Source organism: Paramisgurnus dabryanus, chromosome 8 (genome assembly GCF_030506205.2).
Source record: "Paramisgurnus dabryanus chromosome 8, PD_genome_1.1, whole genome shotgun sequence".
Lineage (NCBI taxonomy): Eukaryota > Metazoa > Chordata > Actinopteri > Cypriniformes > Cobitidae > Paramisgurnus > Paramisgurnus dabryanus.
The window spans coordinates 8,648,260-8,674,470 of record NC_133344.1 but is presented as its reverse complement, the minus strand read 5'-3'; the positions used below and the strand labels follow the sequence as shown (position 1 = coordinate 8,674,470).

Genomic DNA, 26,211 nt, shown 5'->3' with positions numbered 1-26,211 from the left:
GTGTGATATGGCTCTTATTTACCCATTTAAATGTAGAATAAAGCTTACTCTGGTATCTTACAATGCACTTATGTTGTTATGCAGTTTTAAAATTCAACATACGAACATGTCTGGATGTAGAAAAAGCGTACATTGACATATTACAATGCACTTATTTTGTTGTTTGTATGCAGTTTGAATATACATGTTTGTAAAAAAGTCTATTGTACAATGCACTGATTTTGTCCCCACAAGATAACAAAAATACTGGTATTCCTATCTTTGTGGGGACAATTGGTACCCACAACGTGATAATTACCAGGTACACGCACACACATACATTATATATATAAACATCAGGCAAGTTCTGCATTTTATTTTCGAATTCCTGTATGTTTTTAAAACCGAGACACGCATGTGGATGGACATGCATCTTTGAAATATTAGGTTAATCATTTAGGACAGTGCACCTCTCAGAAAACGTACAAATAACGATCATTTTAGATGTTTAATTACAAGAGTATTGGGATGCTAGACAAGGGATTAATGTAGGCTACTTATTTTTTTCTGAAAACCTCCCACTCATTTAGACAGAATGGGTCACATAAGGAACTGTGCTGAAAGACACAATAAACACTTAAAGGTGATGTACAGTATTGTTCCTGCTCTCAAGTTTGCTATTTTAAAGCTACAATACAGTGATGCATAGCACATAGGCACAAGCTGTATGGGGCTTTGAAAATGAGAAGTTTGTTTTCTATGCATATATATATATATGCCGAACGTCGTCAAGGAAAATGGCTAATTATTGCCGTGTTTGAGATGGTACCAACAGTACATATTGAGAAAAACATTTGGATTATTATCGACTTCCAAAAGTTATTAAAAACCAGGGAAAGGAATGCAAGAAATTATCAGAGGAGCGGCGCTTGTGGTTGGTAAAGCTCAGGAAAAAGAGTAGTATTGTATTAGAAAAATGATTGAAGTACATAAAGTATAAAACAATTATGCTTCTACTTGTTGTGCTTTATTTAAAGAGTATTTAATATGTACTTTAGTGTATGCACAAAACTAATTGCCCAATTGCACAGCCTTAAGAGCGTGCATATCATGAATGCTGGGTCTCATTTGTTTTCTGAGAATCTACTGAACCTACTGGTAACTTGTTTGCCACGTAGCAATAAAAAATATACTAAAAACCTTGATTATTCTGGTTAGTCACATTGTACTGCTATTATTTTGAACAAGACTGTATATATATATATATATATATATATATATATATATATATATATATATATATATATATATATATATATATATATTTGTTTATTTATAGATGTTCAACAGGAATGTAACTTTCTCTGTAGTAAAACCATGATAAGGTTTACTTTTCAATATAATGTAAATACACACATACAGTATATACAATGGACATAAAAAGTCTACACACCCCTGTTAAAATTGCAGGTTTTTGTGATTTAAAAAATGAAAACAAGATGAATCATTTTGGAACCTGTTCCAACTTGATTTCGTACTTCCAGCCTATATATTAAAGTTAATAACAATAAGAAAACTTTTGTTGTGAAAAAATGGCAAGTAAAGTTGTACAATAACCAGGTTGCATAAGTGTGCACACCCTTAAACTAAAACTTAGTTTCAGATCACCCCATAGATTTTGGATGGGATTTAGATCCGGACTCTTGCTGGGCCATTCCAAAACCTTTGTTGATTAGATGTGTGCTTTCTGTCATTGTCATGCTGTGATGTGAAATTTCTCTTCATTTTAAGTGTTTTTGGCAGAAGCCTTTAGGTTTTGGGCCAAAATTGACGGGTATTTGGAGCTATTCATTATTCTATCCACCCTGATTAAAACCCCAGTTCCAGCTGAAGAAAAGCAGCCACAAAGTATGATGCTGTCACCTTTATGCTTTACTCTGGGCATGGTGTTCATTTGGTGATGTGATGTGGGTTTTATTGCACCAAATATATATTTTGGTATAACGGCCCAAGTTCAACTTTGGTCTCAATGGACTATAATACATTATTCCACATGGATTTGGGATATAGAAATATTTGTTTTTACAAACTTTAGATGGACTTGATGATATGTTTGGTTAAATAATGCTAATAGCCCAAACATGAAGAATTCAGGAGATTTTTGTCACATGTAGGGAGCGAAAAGTACTCGCCAGATATTGTTACAATTCTTTTCAGGTTGCTGTAGGCCTCTCTGTAGCCTTCCTTACCATTTTTTTCCTGGTTTTCTCATAAATTTTAGGTGGATGCCTGGTCTTAGTAATGTCAATGTTGTGCCATATTTTCTCCACTTGTGGATTATTGTTTTTTTATTGTTTTTTATTGGTATATTGAGGGTCTTGGAAATGTTTTTAACCCTCTGTTGATTGATATTTTTCAACAATGGGATCATGTACCTGCTTAGTAAGCTCTACACAGACAATGGCTTTTTCAGTGGGATGATACTCAGAAAAAATCATTTAGGGCCAGGCACAATTCATTAATAGTTAAAAACTATTTTAATTGATGAGAGGTATGTACTACTTCATATTTAACTTAAGTCTAAATGTGATTGGTTGCTTTTAAACACTGCCACAATCAATATTGTAAAAGGGTGTGCACACTTATGCAACCTGGTTATTGTACAACTTTACTTTCCCTTTTTTTACCACAAAATTATTCTTAATGTTAATTACTTTTATATATAGGTTTGAAGTAGGGAATTAAGTTGGAACAGGTTCCAAAATGATTCATCTTGGTTTCATTTTATAAATCACAAAAACATGCAATTTAAACAGGGGTGTGTAGACTTTTTATATCCACTGTACATATATATTTCTATTGATATTATATATATTTCACAAGTATTCACAATTTACCTTTTAAAAACCATAGTAGCCTAATCATGGTAAAGGTACTGTTTGGCCATCGTAAAGTGAACCCAGGGTTTGTGTTTGGTTGGCCAGCGAGAGGTTTACTTTTGTGCAGTAAAAAGCTCAAAAGAACAACTGCCTATCGTTGTTTGGACTCTTATTTGTGTTTTTGTAATCATTATAGTAGAAACACAACAAGGGACAAGCGTGATAAACTTATCAATGTTTGTTTACAGCCACCCCCATTACCTCACGTGTTGATCATAACGTAAATGTGTGCACATGCGAGTGATCCTTTGTTTAAAGGGCCATTTCACCGATAGAAACATTAATCTTTATGGAAAGTGAGTCATATTTGTAGTCAAAATGTAACATAAATGTAGAATTTTGTGCCTATTTGACAGAGAAAAGACAAAATGTGACTTTAGAACACATTTGTATGAAAAACTACAACTGCCACTATGCACCACAATGCACAGCTCTGCAAGCCACTCCCATTAATCGGAACACGGCTCAGACATGCTATTATGTACATAAATGCCACGTTAGTAAAACAAAGAAAATAGCCATCACCACTGTGTCTGGCAGACACCAATCATGACTTACTTTTAAACGTGATGTTACATTGTGTTACACACAATAACACTCTGGCCTGGTGTGTAGCAAAGTCTTATTCAAACAGTAACGTGCGGTTTCAGATCCGCAGTACAAATGTCTTTCCAAGTACTTAAAAAAGGGTATGCATTTTAAATGTTTATTTAGTTTTACCAATTTTCTTTTGTCTCTTGTTTACTGTAATTACCTTTGTGTTATTATTGGCCTCACTGCTCTCACAATATAGACACATAAAACACCGCTCAGATATGCTATTGTGTACATAAATGCCACGTTAGTATAACAAAGAAAATAGAAACACTCACTTTAGTCAGACGTCAGTTTATCCCTGCATCCTCCACACAAACGCGTCCCCTGCATAATATCTCCACAGACGCGCTGCCTCAGCTCTTGGAGCTTGTGCTCGTAAACCGAAACACATCTTTGAAATAAGCACGCGACCAGAAATATTCACAAAACAAACGTTCATATCCTTATCTGATCCAGAAATGTTAAACCGAAAGCAAACGGCGCGAGTCCGTCCAAGCTTATACTCCGCAGCGCGTCTGCTCGTAAACCGAAACATGTCCGTGAAATAAACATTCCAAACGCGCGCAAAGTTCCTCTCTTGCCTAGAAACCTTCACGAAACAAACGTCAATATCCTTATCTGATGCAGAAATGTAATAAAGCAAGCACACAGCGAGAATACAGGCAGTAGTCTGTCCAAGCTTCTCTACGCAGCAGGGGCCGATGGTTGCTGCGTCTTCCCCGTGCACCTCTATTCAGCCGAAGCCCAGGCTCCAGCCTACTCCTCGGGCTTCTGTTCCTCCATCTGCCTCAACTCTTTGCTATATTGTGGCTCATAAAGGTGCAATGAACAGCGGATTAGAGCATCACGCTTGCAAAATCACCCTCTTCCATGTAATATTGATTAACTTCCACTGTTATTGTAACATGAATTCTGGCTCGCTCCACAACTTCTGCTTAGCTTAGCTTAGCATAAAGATGGCGGCTGATCATTTTTTTCCCGTCTGTGTTCGTATATTTTCGTAAGTCCCACCCACTTATCTGTAATTGGTCTGAAGCGTGAGTGGGTCCCACCCATAGCCCCCACCTTGGAAAAATGAGGAATGAGTGTCTGTAGTCTTTCACACTCAATAGAGATACAGGATTTCCTTCTTTCAATGACGCAAAATGACGATTTTTACATCATTGAAAGAAGGAAGTGCCTCACTGAAATCAGTATTTCTCCCCTCTCAGGGGAAACTGAGGGAATGGTGCACGACCATTCAAAAACATGACTGGGGTTCTTGCTTAATGCAAATGGGTGAAGTTTCCCTTTATTTAACATGCTGTGCGGAGATATACGCTTAGACGCAACTAAATAAGGATTGTACTGTTTGCAGTAGCGTATTTTATAAGAATACCAAAAAGTGCGTTGAGTTTCCTGACTCGTGTGTTTGTGTATGTGCGTTCCCCTCGCATGAAATGTTTGACGGAAGAACAAAGAAACACTCGCGTCTGGAGATACTGACACAGATACGCAAGTAAATAAGGATTTAGATGTCATGTTTGGTGCAATCGGATGAAACAACAAGGAATGGAGAGACTGGGTTGTGGATTGCGTATCCATTGACTGCAGGAGGCACAAGCTATGCATATTGATATCTCTGCTCATTCACTTCAATGGCGCGGGGGTGTGGCCATCTCTTCTCATTACAGATAATCAGGTAACATTAGAGAGACGGTCTCTCTCCTACTTCTCATAAAGTTTACACTGAATGACAATATATGTTTTCGATTTCACTTACATCATTTAAAAGCTGACATTCCAAGCATTATGTAGACATTTATCTTTTGTTTATATGATATGTATTCGTGAAGTTACAGTTAATTTTCTGACGCGTTTCTGAAATGACTTCACTGAGGGAGAGAGAACAAAACGCGCATCATGTTTATTTTCTTAATTTTGCGAAAAGCACAACATTCTGTTTTTATTGGGAGTGGACAGAAAAAAACTAGACACTTTAACGTTTTAAATGATGTATAAATCATATCTGTATGTCAAAAATCAGCAGAGTTATCTAATGGCGCTTTTCCATTGCATAGTACCCCACGGTTTAGTTTAGTTTGGGTCGGGTCAGCTCACCTCACTTTGGCGTGGTTAGCTTTTCCATCGAGTTTAGTATCACTTCGGAGTGGGAGGGATTATAGGCGTGTCGTTATATTTGCGCTGCCTGCTGTGACATCATACACGTGAGAGCGTTGTTGTACATTCCCATACATTCATTTATTTCTCAGTCTGCCACAAAATTAAAATTGGCCACCACAAATAGATGTTTGCACATCGCGTTTATAACTACCTCTGTCTCACATGACAGTTTCTGTTCAAACACCCGACCCGTGGCGTCAGTCGACGGCGCTCCGCTGAGCCTCATTCAAGTTGCATTTAAGCATATATAATGCGGACGTGCACGTCGCGAATGTGCCGCCACAAACTGCAAGTCTGGAAAAAACTGTTATGGTGTCCCGGATTCTCAACTTGCGGATGTTTTTCATCGCTAAAAGGGTGTTTGGAAACTTATAGCAGAACACAGATAACAACATGTTTGCTTGAGACAGCGCAAGCTAGCAGTAAGCTAAAGCTAATATTTACATTATAGCGATGACGTGACGATTCTCTCAGACCAATCAGTGATCTACAGTGTTTTTGCGTCACGTTTGGTATCAGCTCAGGTCACTTGGAACCCCAACCGAGGTGGTACGAAAAAAAGTATCGGGTACTACGTACTGCACCCAATGGAAAAGCTCCCAAAAGTAAGCTGACCCGACCCAAACTAAACTAAACCGTGGGGTACTATGCAATGGAAAAGCGCCATAAGTCTCTTAGCGGAGTGATTGAAAACTCCGCGCCGCAGCCGACCCCAGAGTGTTAAACTAAAACTGGGTGGCAACTTAAAAAAAACGCTGACAGGGAAAGAGTTAAGCATGCTTCCAAGCATATTTGATCATCACTTCAACAGTTGCACGATATAAATATTAATGTATATTTTAGATGAATGTTGATTTATAAAAATAAATACCATAGTCTTTAATCATATTTTCATTTTGTCTTTGCTGCGTCTGTGTTGGTTGGGAACTGCGCTTCGCGTCGTGCCTAACAACGCCCCTTAGCTGTTATAAAATGCACTGGTAACCCACTGCTTCTTGGGGTTTATTGCTTTATTTTACAAGTCCATGACCACATCTTAAACAGGGGTGCCAATAATTGTGGAGGGCACTGTATATATATATATTATGTTTTAATTCCCATACAATTTTATAAAATAGTATCTATATCAGCTATGTCTGGCTCTCTCAAAGGGTTTTTTCTTTCTGGAACATTTTCCTCCTGAGTTTTTTTCTCCTAGGAGTTTTGTTCAACCCCTAGGGAGTCAGCTGACATTGGCTTAACTTAGAACTCTCAACTATAAATTGAATTGAAAACTCAGAAACAGTTCTACAGTTCAGAAGCAGAAGGAGAAAAATAAACACCTCAAACAGATTTCATTTCATTATTACATCATATTATCTTACCATAGTATCTCCAATTTACAGTCAGGATTCTTCAGTACATCAGAGATCAGCCTCATTCCTGAATCTGTGAGTTTATTCCTAGACAGATCCATATCTCTCAGGTGTGATGGGTTTGACGTCAGAGCTGAAGTCAGAGCAGCACAACCTTCACCTGTGATATTACAAGACTGCAACCTGTAGAGAACAATGAATTCATGCAAATTATGCAAAACTACAAAGTTTATACACAAATATAACATCCATCTCTTCATGTAATGTTACTCTTTCAATCCCTCAATAACTGACACGCTGTGTGTTTAAAGTGGCCTATTCAAAGCCCAGACCTTAACCTGTGGAATGACCTCAAGAGAGTAGTTTACACCAGACATCCTACAAATGTATATTAGGCAAAAATTCCCTCTGAACGATGTGCAGGTCTGATTCAGAACAACTGAAAGCACTTGCTTGAACAATTGCTGCCAAGGGAGGTTCAACAAGCTATTAAATGCAAGGGTTCACTTATATTTTCCTTCAGCGCTGTGAATGTGTAATGGGTGTTTTCAAAAAGACACAAGAAACTAGAATTTTTGTGTGTTTGCAGCTTGTACACATTGTATTTGTCTATTGTTGTGACCTAGATCACATTTTAGGATCAGACCACATTTTATGGCAAATCGCTGTAGAAAAACAGTTCATTCCTAGGGGTTCACATACTTTTTCTTGCCACTGTAAATACTATTCGGACAGGATTAGTTTTACATAGAGAGGCTGAGAAAATTTTTATCAGAGCTTCTCAGTGATTTTAGTCCCGTCCAAATGCTCCATAGCAGAAATCATTACAGACAGCTGCGCAGACTGATCGGTGAACGGCTTGAAGCAGTGCATGTCGGTTTAGCTTCTATGCTATGGCATAAGCCCTACACAGAAGTACAATGAGGCCTTTCCACCAACTTTAACTAAGCCTCAGTGCATGTGTGGCTATTAGAGAGATGATCTCACCTCAGTATCTGCAGTTTACAGTCAGGATTCCTAAGTACATCAGAGATCAACTCCACTCCTAAATCTTCAATATTATTATAAGAAAGATCCAGTAGTGTCAGGTGTGATGGGTTTGATGTTAGAGCTGAAGTCAGAGCAACACAATCTGTGATATTACACTCCCTCAACCTGTAGAGAACAGAGACAAACACTTCACTCTCTAAGATTACAACACACACATCAGATCAACATTGATTTTCTTTTGTTAGTTTATTCATTATTTATTATTTTACAGTTCATTATAAATCATAAGATATCAATAGTAATTACGGGTGGGAAAATACATTGTTATGGTGATGTATCGTTGTCTTTCTCTGGCGATATGAGAATCGATACACTGGCATCAAATATCGTTAAATTAATTAATAAAACAAGGTGCTCTAAATAGATTAGTAATCTACCGATGGTTTACGCAGCCCACGTGAACTTGAAATAAAAACAAAGATTTAGCCACAAGAAGGTGCAGGGTCATTAGACATTGCATAAATGAGAGATAGAGAGAGAGCGGAATAACTTATAAGTGAATACCAACATTACAGATATAAAGGTATAGGTATAAGAAATGTATATTAATAAAGGAATCAGGTGCCCAGGTCAAGAAAACTGAAGACAAGAAGACAAGTAATGTGTAAAGAATGTATGTATAAAGCCACTCATTACTCATTTTTTATCCTGGTTAAATAAAGGTTTGAATGAATGAATGAATATCATTACAATATACTGGATAACACTGGATATAACTATTGTATATATAGTTTAATAAAATAATGTATGTAACATGCAACAAATCAATTACAACCTAACTACTGGTTGTATTTACTAGCAGCAGACCTAAGATTAGCATATGGAATCTCTATGACTAATTTAAATACATTAATATATTTAGAAAGGGCATTTGTGCATAATGACATGTGCAACAAATGCATTTAGAGTTAAATCTATTTGTCAGTAATGCAGTTATTATGGGGAAAAGTGAAAAATTGCATTCATTGATATAAGGTGTGCCACTAAATTTTCAGCTTGCACGTCTAAAATTTTCAGTCAGGGGCAATAGTGCTCCTAGTAAAAAAAAGTAGTTTTTGCACTTAACCTTCTCCTGGATATTTTGCTTTCATAGTTTGGCAGATATTGTGATCATAGGATTAGCAAGCAAAATACCGATTATCGGAGAATCGCTGTATTATGATATTATTGTTACCTTACGGTACCCTGTGATTTCCACCCCTAATAGTAATAATAAAATAATAAATCACTTTATAAACTCCATCACTCAGATATAACTGCTGCTGTTTCAGTGGATTTACATTTTTAACAGACTTATTTTATGATTTATCTATTTTTGTTGACTCTTCAGGTTGTTTATCACACAACTATAACGATATGAGTGTGGTAAGGGCTGTATTATATTGCTAAGCATTCATCATATTCTTCTTTATGAGGGGATAAATGAGGATCTTAAAATTAGGTTATAGTTTTCTTTTGGTGTAGAGCCCTCAAACCCACTGAACCTGATAGTTTGAGCTGTAATTATGTCATTAAACCATCAGTAGAGTTTATAATATAATTACAAAACAAGCTATACTATAAATATCACGTTTAATTCTTAAGTCATTATTAGAAATGATCTTACTCCAGTTCCTCCACTTTACAGTCAGGTTTCTTCAGTTCATCAGAGATCACCTTCACTTCTGAATCTCCAAGATTATTATAAGACAGAATCAGTTTTGCTTTAAAGGGCTTTAAAGTCAGAACAAAACGAACTTCAGCTGTGATATTAAAATCCCACAACCTGTAGAGAAAAGAAGCACACACATCACCCTCACAGATCACAACACACAAATCAGCAGGAATCATCATAAAACTCAAAATATTTTTATTAACTGTCACCCCCCTACATTTTGAGTGTGGGGATGAAAAGATGATGTGCATCTTCAAATTAATATAATTCTGGCATTCTTTGGTCTAGAAGCAAAATCCAATTACTGTAAAAAGATTTTGAAAAATTAAAACTACATTCTTAGAGATTTCCACCAAAATATATACTGTAGTTTATCAGGATTATTTCAGGTTTATAAGAAATTTAATAATAAATAACAAAAAATTATTTTGTTATTTTGTTTTAAATTAATATTAAATGGACAAAATAACTTTTTAAACAATAAAAAATCTACAAATTCAACCTCTTATTTTCCATACATTTTACGTTAAATATTTATTTTCATCTTACAGTTTCTATTTTTCCGATTCTAATGTAAAACATCTTTAAGGAACCATTTGTAAAAGTAAGAGACTTTACCCCATTTTCTGCAGTGTACAGTGAGAATCTTTTATTACATCGGAGATCTGCTTCACTCCTGAATCTGTGAGTTTATTCCCAGACAGATTCAGTTCTCTCAGATGTGATGGGTTTGATCTCAGAGCTGAAGACAGAGCAACACAACCTTCATCTGTGATATCACAATCACACAACCTGTAAACAAAAGAAGAAAACCAATACGTGAGTTTAAAATCAAGAGTGTTGAGTCTTCTCTAAACGTACATGATTGTGTCAGAAACCTTGAGGTTGTTTCTGATTACTCTATGTTTCGATAAACATATTTGTGCTGTTGTGAAAAATAGCTTCTTTCAGTAAACATCTATTTCTAAACTCATGATGATGCTTTCTAAGGACCTTGAGACCGTTATCCATGCATTCATAACATCAATGTTGGACTACTGAAACTCGCTCTTCCCGAGTTTGCCTAAATCAAAAGTAAATAGTTACTAGGGAAAGTAACTTTCTAAATTATTTTTATGTCTGTTTTTTAAATGTAAATATGAACAGTACTGAACAGTCAAACAATAAAATGATATGGATGGGCTATTTTACATACTGTAGGAGCCTATATTGCTTTAGATTTAGCCTTTGAATATTTTTGTTAAAAATGATCTTAATATGGAAGCTTAGTTTATTTATGTATATCATTTAGACCATTTAGACAAATATTCTGTATGTTTATATTTAAAATATATAATGTGTTTAAATTGTATACTGTCTTTTTAAGAATTTGGAGACAATTGTGTCAACGTGTCATATGTGACCCGTCATGGAAACCAGTGACACAAGTCGGCAGCACAAGTTTAAAAAAAATGAGAAACAACGTTTTTTTTTTCTAATTTTGTAATTTTCGTTTTATTGCAGAATCTGTTAGTTGAGATCACGAAGAAGCCTCTCCATGTTTGAGATTAGAGATCGACTGATACTCATTTTTTTAAACCGATGCCGATAACAAATATTTGGATGCCCGATAACCGATATGCTGAACCGATTTTTATTTAATGTTATACTTCTGTTTTTGACATAATAATTACTACAACACTACTGAACTGAACAAACCCTTATAATAATAATCATCATCACAATCACTCCCTCTTTGCATACAAAGCAACATGAAATAGAGGGGTCTGAAAGAGTGAAGAATAATATTAATTTAATGAATAATGTAGAAACTATACTCCCAATACATGGACTATTCCAAACACCCCTATCATTTCGTCAGAAATGGACTGATCCAAAGTTCGCGCTGCGGCTTCCAGGAGCGGGGGAGAGAGTAAAGTATAGCGGAGTTGGCTGCTTGTTATACATAGTTTATAGAGTAAAACAGGTGGATTAAGTGCCTTTTTTGGGATATAATATCGTTGTTTTGACCAGCAACTTGTAGCCTTCAGCAATCCAACCAGTAGTTAGCAAAGAGATTTTACAAATAATATCACTGACTGGAATAATACATTCAGGAAAGTAACAAACAAAACAGCTTATATATATCATTAAATGTCTTAACTGGTAATGTTATTTGTTGTCAGAATAATTAATATTTAGTTGTTTTAGCTTATGAAATGGCTGTAGACAGCGCTGTTTATCTATGCATTTACTCGCGCATTAACTGTATCAAATTGTGACCGCTTGCGGAGGTAATAAATAATTAATTAATATCCACAGACATTTATTTAGATATTTTAGCAAAATAATGTTTATCTGGTAAATGTTAATATAACTTAGGGTAAATCTTGTTAAAAGTGGTAGATGTGCTTTAGCCTTCAACCCCGGTAAGTGATCAGCAATATGAACGTGATTTTACGATGCTAATGATAAGCATAAATAACAGAAAAACGAATTTAATTTAGCGTTTTTAATTTCACAAAGCATTAATTCATGGCTGTTTTATTCATGCAAAGCTACGTCGTTATTGGGACAGGATTTTATGGATCAGCCAGCGTAACTCTGTGAGTTCGTCTCTATTCTTGGACAAGCTGCATACATTGCTTTTTAATATCAACTTATTTAACATAACACACATTAATGCACAAATAAGATGTGTTATAAATGCCTCATATGCAAAGTAATTATACTCAAAGTCCTTTTAATTAAATCGCGTCACTCCGCCTTCATATTTGCTGTGCACGCTGCTGTGATCTCCTCTCCTCAGATGCATCCAGCGCGCAATTCTCAATTCTCTTGTTTATCGATCAATCCGATATTACAAAACCGATATCTGATAATTGGAAAATGCGCAAATATCGGGGAAAATATCGGAAAACAGATATATCGGTCGATCTCTATTTGAGATAGCAGTTTTTGTACATTTAAAAGCGTACATTTTGCGGTAAAAATCGGCTTGTTTCACCGGAGATTCTAGCATGCTGCGGGGGGCGTCGTTGTCTGTGTGTATATTTACATACTGTATAAGCTTGTGTTTCCGCCTCCGCCCCCAAAGGGAACAGCGTTATTATTAATGTTATTAATGACTCACCCATATGTCGCTCTAAACTCAGAAGACCTCAGTTCATCTTCGGAACACAGTTTAAGATGTTTTAACGTTAGATTTAGTCCGAGACCTTTGTGTCTCCTCCATTGAAAATCTATGTATGGTTTCCATGTCCAGAAAGTTAATAAAAACATCATCAAAATAGTCCATGTGACATCAGTGGGTCAGTAAGAATGTGTTGAAGCATCGAAAATACATTTTGGTCCAAAAATAGCAAGTGCCGCCTCGTACGGCAGTCACTTCACTGACTTTATGCGGCGCCGCAGTCAGATGACGTCAAAGTACAGCGAGAGCTCTTCAAGAAATCTTATGGAGTAGTTTAATTTCGACTCGCTCTCGCGGTACTTTGACGTCATCTCTCTGTCAGTTCTTGCAGCACAGCATGAGTCCAAACACACATAAGTTACACAGAGATCAATGAATTCGTTATATAATTGGCTACATGTTTTGTCTATCAATATTTTCCATGAAGTCATTGGCTGATGGAGGAACGAGCGAGCGATTGGTTACATCCCTAAAGGATGTCAAGTTTTCGACGGTGCTGTTTGAATTATCTATTATACTACCTCCCTATTTTAAATACAAACTTTGAAGGTGGGTTCATGTGTTTAACGGAACGTAAATTACAGAGTGTAATCTCATACCCTTACATGTTACGATGTAAATAGTCCTCAGATTGTATATTATATTCTATTACCAGATGGTAATGAGAAATCTGATATAAACAATAGACTATATATATCTATATTTCACAGATTATACGCATTTGTGGCCAGTCACGGAAAGTAGGCACACAAGTCGGATCTGGGGCATTTTGAGTTATTCAAAGTTTCGCCTTCAAAGTTTGTATTTAAAATAGTGAGGTAGTATAATAGATCATCCAAACAGCGCCGTCGAAAACGTGACGTCCTTTAGAGATGTTACCAATCGCTCGCTCGTTTCTCCATCAGCCAATAACTTCATGGAAAATATTGATAGACAAAGCATTTAGCCAATTATATAAAGAATACAACGATCTCTGTGTAACTTCTGTGTGTTTGGACTCATGCTGCCCTGCAAGAACTGACATAGAGATGACGTCAAAGTACCGCGAGAGCGAGTCGAAAGTAACCTACTCCTTAAGATTTCTTGAAGAGCTCTCGCCGTACTTTGACGTCATCCGACTGCGGCGCCGCATAAAGTCGGTGACGCGGCTGACGTACGATGCGGCTGACTGTTATTTGTTCCGCCCCAGCTTCTTTTATTTTTCTTTTGTTTTGTGCGCCCGAGCTTAACAGTCTGGGGAGATAAGTTTGAAAAAAGAGAAACCTTAGCAAACATGTCTGAGGAACAGGGGGGCCGCGTCACTACAGTCACGTGACTTCACGCTCGAGCTGGAAGAGAAGACAATGCTGAATAAAGTCGTAATTCTGCTATTTTTGGACCAAACTGTATTTTCGATGCTTCAACACATTCTTACTGACCCACTGATGTCACATGGACTATTTTGATGATGTTACCTTTCTGGACATGGAAACCGTACATAGATTTTCAATGGAGTAGACAGAAAGCACTCGGACTAAATCTAAAGTTAAAACATCTTAAACTGTGTTCCGAAGATGAACGGAGGTCTTCCGAGTATAGAACGACATACGGGTAAGTCATTAATGACATTATTTTCAGTTTTGGGCGAACTATCCTTATTCAGTAGTCACGCTGTTCCCTTTGGGGGCAGAGGCGAAAACACAAGCTTATACAGTATGTAAATATACACACAGACAATGACGCCCCCCGCTGCACGCTAGAATCTCCGGAAAAACAAGCCTATTTTAACCGCAAAATGTACGCTTTTAAATATACAAAAACTGCTATCTCAAACATGGAGAGGCTTCTTCGTGATCTCAACTAACAGATTCTGCAATAAAACGAAAATCACAAATTTTGGTTGATGTTGGAATGTCTTGGGAGAGGACGCTGGCGCTGTTTGTTCGCCGCTTCTCCGTCACGGATTTTATCATTTTAAATATTTTAAATGAACTTTTTACATAGTGTGCACTTTTATCTTTTGATCTCAATTCAAAAGATTATTAGACTAGTTTTTTAAACCTCTGAAAGAAGTCTTGCAACTTGCCTACCGTTTGCGGTCTGCTGCCGTCTTGCTGTCATCGCTTCCAGTGCCTGCAAATCATCTCTGTCCCGCTGTTTGTGAGCCAACGTCTTGGAATATAAAGTTACTACTGTCTCTACCGACTGGTGTGCCTAGGCTGCCTGAAATTGTCGGAGGATTGGCCGCGCTTAGCAACGCGCTAATGTCACAAGTGTCCGGCATGATGTTGAAATATTCCACCTCTCAACTGCTGAGTCTCAATAGGATCACTGCTCCACCTTGTATTACAACCATCAGACAGCTTGGACTTCTGCGTCGATCACGTTATATCCACATAAGTACACGGAGAAAGTTTGTTTATTCCTCGAGTGACACCATAAACATTCCCACCATCTGCTCTTCACCTGCACGTGTCGCATCCTTGCGACGTCATCAGTACACTGTCGGATCTGGAATACGTAGTTGCCCTCTATCCCTCCCCCACCCTCTGAGAGCCTCTAGTGCTGGGAGAAATGTAAAACATGGAGTGGATCACAGTGTATTACGAAGTTTACAGAGACTTCCAGAGACTTCAGCTATGTCTCCTGCTACTATGGAATTATTTAATTCACAATCTCTTAACAATAAATCCTTTCTCATCCATGATCACATTTTGAATAAAAAAGTAGATTTCATGTGTTTAGTTGAAACTTGGCACAAAATTGGGGACTACTCAGTCCTCAATGAAGCCTGCCCCCAGGGCTATACCTACATGGAGAAAGCCCGCAGTACTGGACGCGGGGGTGGTTTGGCCGTTATCCATCGGGCTGAACTAAAACTATCTCCCCTGTCATTACCTGACCTTACTTCCATGGAATGTTTAGCCTTTAAATGTAAACCTCCATACTCCATGACAGTGCTTCTCATATACCGCCCCCCCAAACCTCACGCCTCATTTCTTCATGAAATACATGACTTACTCACATCATTTTGCTCTATGTCAACCAGAATTGTCATTCTTGGTGATTTTAACATCCAAATTGATAACCCTTCCTGTCACTTAGCAACAGAGTTCCTGAGCTTGCTTGACTGCCTTGGTCTCCAGCAACATGTTAAGGCTCCCACACACACCAAGGGCCACACTCTAGATCTGGTCATTTCTGACGCCCCTATAAACAACCTGGAGATAGATGACCTGGGTGTATCTGACCACAAGTCGGTTTCTATGGCCTTATCTTGTATGCTGCCAACAAACAGACCCAAACGCCAAATATCATTCAGGAACTGGCAACAAATTGATCCTACCTCTATCATTGAAGACCTTCAACAAATCAGCTGCCCAGCCTCTGCAACTGTAGATGAACTGACAACATACTACAATACAGCACTGAGTAGTGTCTTCGACCTCCATGCCCCTATCAGGACACGAGAAGTCAACTTTAAACATTCTGCTCCCTGGTTCACACAGGATTTACGGAAAATGAAAACTGAGGGCCGTATCCTAGAACGCCGCAGTAAACAGTCCAGTTTAACTGTCCACAAGCTTGCATTCCGGGATCATCAAAAGACTTATTTTAAGTCTTTGAAGGATGCACGCTCTAAATTCTACTCAAATCTTATAAATACAAACTCTGGTAACTCAAAGCAGCTTTTTTCCACAATAAACCATCTTCTGAAACCTCAAACATCCTTATCCACTGACCCCACAGAGGAGCGATGCAATAGCTTTATGGACTTTTTTAGATCCAAAGTTAATAACATACGCTGTTCAGTTTCTGGCTCATCTCTCTTGTCTCCTTTGGTTTTAAACTCTTCGCCAATGAGATTACCATCCCTCACAGACTTCGCTGAGGTTCAGCAGAGTAACATTGAGGAAACCATAAGAAAAATGAAGTCATCTACCTGTTCCTTAGATCCCATCCCAACTGTTCTACTCAAGTCAATTATTCCTGCTGTTAGCCCAATCATCACCAACCTTGTGAATCTCTCCTTTAAAACTGGTCATGTCCCATCTACCCTTAAATCTGCTATCATTTGCCCAGTACTAAAGAAACCAACCTCTGATCCAGAGGTCCTTGCAAATTACAGGCCAATCTCCAACCTCACCTTCCTGTCAAAGGTTCTGGAGAAGGTAGCCGCCTCTCAGCTCAATAACTATCTCAAACACAACAACCTTTTTGAGACATTTCAATCAGGCTTCCGCTCAGGCCACAGTACTGAAACAGCTTTACTCCGGGTGGTAAATGACCTTTTGATGGCAGCTGATTCAGGATCACCATCACTGCTTATTCTTCTCGACCTAACAGCGGCCTTTGACACCGTAGACCATAACATCCTCCTGGGCCGCCTCCAAGACACCGCAGGATTATCGGGCACAGCATTACGGTGGTTCCAGTCTTATCTTTCTGGCAGGACTGAAAGTGTTATTCTGGGAGGATGTAAGTCCAGACGGCTCCCTGTCACATGTGGTGTTCCACAGGGGTCGGTTCTTGGCCCCATCTTATTCATCCTATACATGCTTCCCCTCGGTCGTGTCATCAGCAGACATGGAATGTCCTTTCACTGCTACGCTGACGACACGCAACTTTATATTAAAACTGCCCCAAGTCCCTCCATAGCCTTGTCAAGACTCACCACGTGCCTTGAGGAGATAAAGTCATGGATGAACAGCAACTTCCTCCAGCTAAATCCCAGTAAAACAGAGGCACTACTTGTTGGTACTTCACACCAAATCCGCTCTTCACCTATATCCCAGTTCACTTTTGATGGCCAGATCATTACCCTTTCCTCCACGATTACAAACCTAGGTGTCAGGTTTGATCCACAACTAACATTTACTGACCACGTAAAATACATCTGTAAGACTTCTTTTCATCACCTTCGTAACATTTCAAAACTCCGTCCCCTTTTAACCCTTCCGGATGCAGAGAAACTTGTCCATGCCTTTATCTCCTCAAGGCTGGACTACTGCAATGGACTCCTCACAGGGATTTCTGGCAGGAACATCCAAAAGCTGCAATACATTCAAAACAGCGCTGCCAGAGTCCTTATGAGAGTCCGTAAATATGAACATATAACCCCTATCCTATACTCACTCCACTGGCTTCCTGTTTCATCCCGGATCGATTACAAAATTCTTCTGCTCACACATCAGTGCATCACCGGACAAGCACCACTATATCTGCAAGAGCTTATCACTGTGAAATCCTCTACTCGTACCCTCAGATCATCTGGGTGCCAACTTCTTCAAACTCCCACTACTAGGCTCCGAACCATGGGTGACAGAGCTTTCTGCTCAGCTGCGCCTCGGCTATGGAACAACCTCCCCATTGAACTGAGAACAGTACAGAGCCTGGACTCTTTTAAAGCAGATCTGAAGACATATCTTTTTAGAAAGGCTTTTTTAAGTTGATTATTCTATTACTTGTATTGTGGTTCTAATTTTTAATTGTAGCACTTTATTGTTAGACTTTATTTGCATTGTGGTATATATTTTTAACTGTAGCACTTTGAGATTCCTTGGAATGAAAAGCGCTTTATAAATAAAATCTATTATTATTATTATTAAATTTTGAAAAAAAAAACTTTGTTTCTCATTTTCTCGAAGCTTGTGCTGCCGACTTGTGTCCCTGGTTTCCGTGACGGGTCACTTTTGTGGACAAAAATCATTGGATGATTCACACATCTGAAACAGACTGGATTCGACTTGTGATCCACACAAAGGTAAAAAGTCCTGTTTATTTTTGCAGATTTCTTTCACAAAATACTACATATGATGCTAAAACATCTGTATCTCAAAACGGCTTTACAGGGGGTATGGCTTAGCTAAATGAGATGTAAATGAGCCCTATTGTCTCTCCAGGCCGGGAAAAGTGTTAACTCTTCTTTCTCAAATTTCTCAGCATTTTCTTTCTTGAATGTGTTATATTCAAATGGCCACAACTTCTCCAAATCTTATCAGATGTTCATGTGTTACACATCGTTGGAAAGCTTAGAAACTGCACTTTCAGAATAACTCAAAATGCCCCAGATCCGACTTGTGTCCCTACTTTCCGTGACTGGTCACATATTTTCTAAAATAAATGATAATTTTTCTGATTCCATATTTATTTTAATAAGCCAGAAACGTTTCCGCTGTGTATCAGGGTGCTTCTCAATATGCTTCCTCGTCTTCTCGCTCCTACGTCCTACGACCCGGAAACTGATCGAGCTCCACCATCATGTAAGACATCTCAATTCTTTAATTGCACCGCGAGGAGGCAAGGAACGAAGAGTTAGGAGGCTTTCTGAGGAGTCATGAGCGAGGATATACAAGTGTATCCTATGTGGAAGTGTTTTAACAACTAAACCTGACGCACCTATAAACTCCTTCCCCTTAACATCTTCACGTCATTAAACACATAAATCTTGCTATTAATCATAAATTATTGTAAATGTAGACTCATTTCAGACAGTATATTTAATATGTATGTATAAACCACCGATCTACAGTGGCAAGAAAAAGTAGGTGTACCCCTAGGAATACACTGTTTTTCTACTGTGATTTGCCATAAAATGTTATCTGATCCTCATCTAGGTCACACCAATGAACAAACACGATGTGCATAAGCTCACAAGACATAAATAATTCCAATGTCTTGTGTCTTTTTTGGAAACACCCATTAAACATTCATAGTGCTGGAGGAAAATGTAAGTGAACCCTTGGATTTAACAGCTTGTTGAGCCTCATTTGGCAGCAAATACTTCAAGCATGCGCTTTCAGTAGTTCTGAATCAGACCTGCACATCGTTCAGAAGCAATTTTTGCTCATTCCCCTTTACAAAACCCCTTTAACTCAGACACATTTGTAGGATGTCTGGTGTGAACCGCTCTCTTGAGGTCATTCCACAGGTTTAGGTCTGGGCTTTGACTAGGCCACTTTAAATGGCGCATTTTGTTTTTCTTAAGCCAGCCTGTAGTGGATTTACTACAATGCTTAAGGTCAGTAGCTGCGTTTACATGGACATTTGTAATCCGTTTAAATGATCAATCTGAATAAAAATGCTCCATGTAAACACCTCAATCGGACTAAAAAGTGCCAATCTGATTAAAAATCTAATCCGCTTGTTAGGGGTGGTTTATACCTTTTGTAATCCGCTCAAAAGGACATGTATACACTTGATCGGATGGATAACTGAAACTGGGACGCTCTGCGCATGTGCCATCTTTTCTTTTTTTTAATGGCGGTTGGTAAACCCACTGAAAGGCGCATTTTCGCCACCTACAGGACGGGAGTGTGGAGCATATTCACACGTGCAATGACGTAGAATTGCCGTAATGACATGTGACGCAAATAACTCGAGTTTGTTTTGTTGAAGGAAGTCACAAGAAGTGATTGTCTTGTTAATCTTGTTATTATCCTTCAAATTCCCCATAAACTGATACAAGACAGCGTTGTCCGGTCAGTCCATGATTTATTATCTGATTCCCAAACGCGTGTGTTTGCGAACGGTCTCTGCAGCACTGCGTGAAGTAAAATACGCTTTTTGGGCACACGTGAATGGGTGTTTTTGCTGCTGCTTTATAATCAGCTGAGGCACAAAGCAAATCTTGAAACAGCGTGAAACTATATTTGTGCAATGTGCGCATGTCAATATACTGTATAAAAAAAACTTGGCCTAGGCGGGTTTCGAACCCGGGTCTACCACGTGGCGGCCTAACGCACTACCGCTGCGCCACCATTTGGTCACGTGATTGCCGTCTTTCACACACCTAGGTAGACTGGCCAAGGTAAATTTATAATAAAAAAAGCCGCGTCTCCGTGTAAACAACGCGGAGCTCATAATAAAACGGTGTCGCGTGTAAAGCGCAATGTATGTAATGCGTTGCATGTAAACAATATCATATTACAGCAGTTCCCCCAGTGCAGCATTACTCAAAGTTACCATGAAGGATACGAAAGTGTCTACTGTACAGCACGTAACAATGAAATCCGCCATTACGTGATCACGCGTACTCGTTTGTAAATAAGCATGTAAACATGGAATCATATTACAGCACACACTTAAAAGACACAGCAGTGCAGCATTACTCAAAGTTGCCATGAAGGATATAAGTAAATAACTGTGTTTAACACTGTACAGCATGTAACAATGAAATCCGCCATTACGTGATCACGCGTACTCGTTTGTAAACAATGCGAAAGTTTTTCAATCCGAAGCGTGCAGTCTGTTGAGGTTGCTTATGTAGGCTGAACTGCACAAGCCATAACATATTACATGATAGCAAATATAAATGAAGACAAATGACTTACAGTTTCTTCAGGAATATATCCGCCTCCATTGCGTCGTCCATTGTTCTTCTTCTTAGGTAACGTTAAAGATAAACGCTTCTCTTCCTCAATGTCCAGACATAAATGAAGATATTCCTCACGTGTGTGTGTATAAAGTTTATAATCCAAACATGCGGTAAAGTCTTTAAATCTGATCAAACTTTACGCTTTGTTTAATATTGTTGGAACTGCTGTCTCTTCATTACCATGTCAACAGCCTGTGGGCGTGACCGAATTAAAGATAATGAGCTCAGCCAGGAAAAATGGTACTCTCTTTACTTCAACGCAGATTATATAAACAGGAAATATTTGTTTTTGATTATAATTATCTTGTTTAAAAGTAGACATTTCAGGCTTTCTTTGGATATGTGTATTATGTTTGTGTGAGGAGTATTCGCGGAGTTTCAACTAATTTTTGTAACGTGATTTGAGAGACAGCTGGCGGAGACAGAAATGTCTGAATGAGCACCCTGTTTATTTTCTTTATTTGACAAAAACACAAAGATCTGTTGTTATTGTGAATGTACACTAATTAAAGAGGACCCTTCAGAGTTTCAAATGATGTCAAACACGTAAGTGTTTGATTATTAATGATAGAGTATTTTAAGTTGATTCTGCTATGATAAGGAGAAAACACGTCAAAACGCGTCCCCGCGTTTTTGGACCCCTGGGGGTTAAACAGGCATTTGCAGTTCCGCTTCATTTTCCATAGAGCACTGCATATAATAAATGTTCTCCGTTTCGTTTTCCATGTCTGTCTCGTTTAGCTGTAATAACAAAATAAAATAAGCCATAACAAGAAGCTAACAAATCTCTCATGATGCGCACTGATGCGGCGGAGAAGCACTTCTAAATTAAACCTGAGCCGGTGGACAAAAACAGACAACCCGGTGTTAAAACTCTAAATACTTAAATTAGTCTGCGATCTGAATTGCCAAAACAATCAGACATACAAACAAATACATTTTCATGTTAATGCAATTTATATTTGATGTATATTTACATTAAAGACTGTTTTTAATGCGGTGGCGCATTAAAAACAAACAAACTAACATTCCAATAGCATCTTTTCCATTAGAATTATTATTGCAGATCAAATATTCGACCATTCGTGCACATCCCTAATTTTAATTATAAAACGGGCAGTTCTGGTTCTTCATTCTGATTGGTTGAGACGCGTTCTAAGCCGTGATAAAATACACCGGTAACCTCACGGTTCAGACCACATTACATAAGTATCACTGCGCCACTGTTACTGCGTATTGATTTATGAAAATAAACACCACAGTCTTAAATCATATTTTTAATTTGTCTACAATTGCACAATTAATGGCGATATCCAGATGAATGACAATAAATATTGTTGAGTCATCTCGTCGATAAAGAGAAAACGTTGTCTGAGGATTTATAACTCAAGTTCATACGTCCGCTATTATCCACTGGGTGGCGATCTTACCCAACTTAAACACTGACGCATTCACTGAAAACACTGTGTAGTACTGTTCATGGCTCCGTCTGAATCTGATCTCTTACTAAAGTTCTTCACAAAAATGGAATTATCTCCGCTTTTAATAAAAAAAATTGAGAGGTGATAAGAGATCAAATGAAGGTAGGATGAAATGTTTTTTTGTTTGTTTTTGTTTCAAAGCGGATGGTCTGTTCTTTCATTTGATATTTTATGTTTATATAAAGAAGATAATTTTCTGGAAGGCATTAAACTAAAACTGGGTGGCAACTTAAAAAAAAAACGCTGACGGGGAAAGAGTTCAGCATGCTTCCAAGCATATTTGATCATCACTTCAACAGTTGCACGATATAAATGTTAATGTATAAATTAGATGAATGGTGATTTATAAAATAAACACCACAGTCTTAAATTATATTTTCATTGTGTCTTTGCTGTGTCTGTGTTGGTTGGGAACTGCGCTCTGTTTCAGTCACACTTGATTCTGAGGAACTACTTTGTTTGGCGGAAGAGTAATATTTGTACTAATATAATTACAACTTTTTTGGGTTTTATTTTATAAAATCCCGCTAACGTTATGCATATGAAGTAACCGTTTTATAAACGCAATAAACCCCTCGAAGCGTTGGGTTACCAGTGCATTTTATAACAGCTAAGGGGGTTTAGACGCCCCTTAGCTGTTATAAAATGCACTGGTAACCCACTGCTTCTCGGGGTTTATTGCTTTAACACAATAGTGTTGAAAGTCTGTTATTCTGCATGTTAATCTGAACCAATGATTTGTATGAGCATGCATTTGTGTACAGTTTTCACAAGCTCTGAGAAAATCCGCGGGAGCGGGCGGGAGTGGACACAAATATTGCGGGCACGGGCGGGAACACGCAGGTTGCGGGAACGGGCGGGACTGGTCATCAATTCAGCAGGTGCGGGCGGGCGCGGGTTTAAAAAAACAGTCCCGTGCAGGGCTATAATCAGAACCACCACAGTCTCTCAAAATTCTGTGGGAAACACTATTTTAATATTTTAAACAATTCTAAAACATTTTAACAAGTAAAATAAAATAAAATCAACAAGTAAAACAAAATAGTTTTTAGTAGACTATATCAAAAAGTAGCCCTCCAGATTGTTTTATCTATTGTGGTAGGCCTTGCTCATGAAACTGGTATATCCTCTACAGAATCAGCTTGTCTTGCTCTCTCTCAAAGGGTTTTTTTCTTTCTGGAACATTTTCCTCCTGACTTCCTCCTGAGGTTTTTTTCTAATAGGAGTTTTTTTTCAACCCCTAGGGAGTCAGCGGACATTGGCTTAACTTAGAACTCTCTTCTTCACGCTACATTATTACTATGCTCACTAGTATGGTTTAATATTAGCCGCTGTACTCTGCTTCTTATGTTGTCCACCAATTTTTCTATGTTTTCTCCTGCTTTTATTAATGTAAAGCTGCTTTGAAACAATAAAACAATTGTGAAAAACGCTATATAAATAGATTGAATTGAAAACTCAAAAACACTGTGCAGAAGTAGCAGAAGGAAAATAAACACCTCAAACAGATTTCATTTCATTATTACATCATATTATCTTACCATAGTATCTCCAGTTTACAGTCAGGATTCTTCAGTACATCAGAGATCAGCCTCATTCCTGAATCTGTGAGTTTATTCCTAGACAGATCCATATCTCTCAGGTGTGATGGGTTTGACATCAGAGCTGAAGTCAGAGCAACACAACCTTCACCTGTGATATTACATCTTATCAACCTGTAGAGAACAATGACTTCATGTAAATTATGCAAAACGTACAAAATTTATACACAAGTATAACATCCATCTCTTCATGTAATGTTACTCTTTCAATCCCTCAATAACTGACACCCTGTGTGTTTAAATGTGAAATCACATCACACAAGCTATTAATGTTAGATGTCCTAAAACACATGAACAACTCTTCATGAATCTGTATTGAGTTCATGACTCACACTTGTAATTCTCATCAGGTATTTGATGTAAACAATTTTCTCTATTACAGGAGAAATAAGCTGTAGGGTTGCAAAATGGTGGAAAGTTTTGGGTAAATTTCCAGAAACTTTCCATGGGAACTTAACTACAAACTGGAAACTTAACAGGAATTTATGGGAATTATTGGGAAATTTAGGGAAATGTATATAAACTATATCATATATATCACAAAAATAAACATTTTGTTTGGTCATAAGCAGAGATGCATGCAAGGTCTTGACTGATTTAATTGTAACTTTGATTCTTTTTCATAGATTTTTACTGAGTAACTCAAAAGCATAATAAGCATTTTTATAGTTATTGTAATAGTGCTAGCTTACAGTAAGATATTTGATTTACTAGCTAGTTACTGTAAAAACACATTTAGGTATTGTCTAGTTAAACTGATTAAATGCAGCAAGTGTGGCTTCTGTAGTAATCAAGGTCTGGAAAATGGAGGGGAATCCCCCATTAAGTGATATATATTGATTTAATTTCAGGGGGAGCAAGTGTGTGTGGGGGGGGAGGGTCATTGTTAGACACTACTTTTAATTATCTTACCATGAATGTCTAGTAATACAACATAATATACAATCTGAGGACTATTTACATCGTAACATGTAAGGGTATATGAGATTAAACTCCGTTAAACACATGAACCCGCCTTCAAAGTTTGTATTTAAAATAGTGAGGTAGTATAATAGATCATCCAAACAGCGCCGTCGCAAAACGTGACGTCCTTTAGAGATGTTACCAATCGCTCGCTCGTTCCTCCATCATCCAATAACTTCATGGAAAATATTGATAGACAAAGCATGTAGCCAATTATATAAAGAATACAACGATCTCTGTGTAACTTCTGTGTGTTTGGACTCATGCTGCGCTGCAAGAACTGACATAGAGATGACGTCAAAGTACCGCGAGAGCGAGTCGAAAGTAACCTACTCCTTAGGATTTCTTGAAGAGCTCTCGCCGTACTTTGACGTCATCCGACTGCGGCGCCGCATAAAGTCAGTGACGCGGCTGACGTACGATGCGGCTGACTGTTATTTGTTCCGCCCCAGCTTCTTTCATTTTTCTTTTGTTTTGTGCGCCCGAGCTTTACAGTCTGGGGAGATGCACGCTATAAGTTTGAAAAAGGAAAAACCTTAGCAAACATGTCTGAGGAACAGGGCACTACAGTCACGTGACTTCACGATCGAGCCGGAAGAGAAGTAAATGCTGAATAAAGTCGTAATTCTGCTATTTTTGGACCAAACTGTATTTCCGATGCTTCAACACAATCTTACTGACCCACTGATGTCACATGGACTACTTTGATGATGTTTTTATTACCTTTCTGGACATGGAAACCATACATAGATTTTCAATGAAGGAGATAGAACGCTCTCGGACTAAATCTAACGATAAAACATCTTAAACTGTGTTCCTAAGATGAATGGAGGTCTTCCGAGTTTAGAACGACATAAGGGTAAGTCATTAATAACATTATTTTCTTTTTTGGGCAAACTAT

General features: G+C 38.0%; 1 protein-coding gene across 4 annotated transcripts in view; it reads right to left on the bottom strand.

The window, feature by feature from the left end:
* LOC135771790 (uncharacterized) overlaps window positions 1–26,211 on the bottom strand; it is a 407,895-nt gene that overhangs the window by 288,467 nt on the left and 93,217 nt on the right. For 3 of the 4 annotated variants that reach the window (XM_065282140.1, XM_065282141.1, XM_065282143.2), the window contains exons 7-11: window positions 24,288–24,461; window positions 10,356–10,529; window positions 9,690–9,848; window positions 8,021–8,188; window positions 7,043–7,216 (exon numbers count right to left, since the gene is read on the bottom strand). In XM_065282140.1, the coding sequence (XP_065138212.1) occupies window positions 7,043–7,216; window positions 8,021–8,188; window positions 9,690–9,848; window positions 10,356–10,529; window positions 24,288–24,461 (849 nt within the window). The remainder of the gene's footprint in view (window positions 1–7,042; window positions 7,217–8,020; window positions 8,189–9,689; window positions 9,849–10,355; window positions 10,530–24,287; window positions 24,462–26,211) is intronic. The other variant, XM_065282142.1, reaches the window with a different exon arrangement.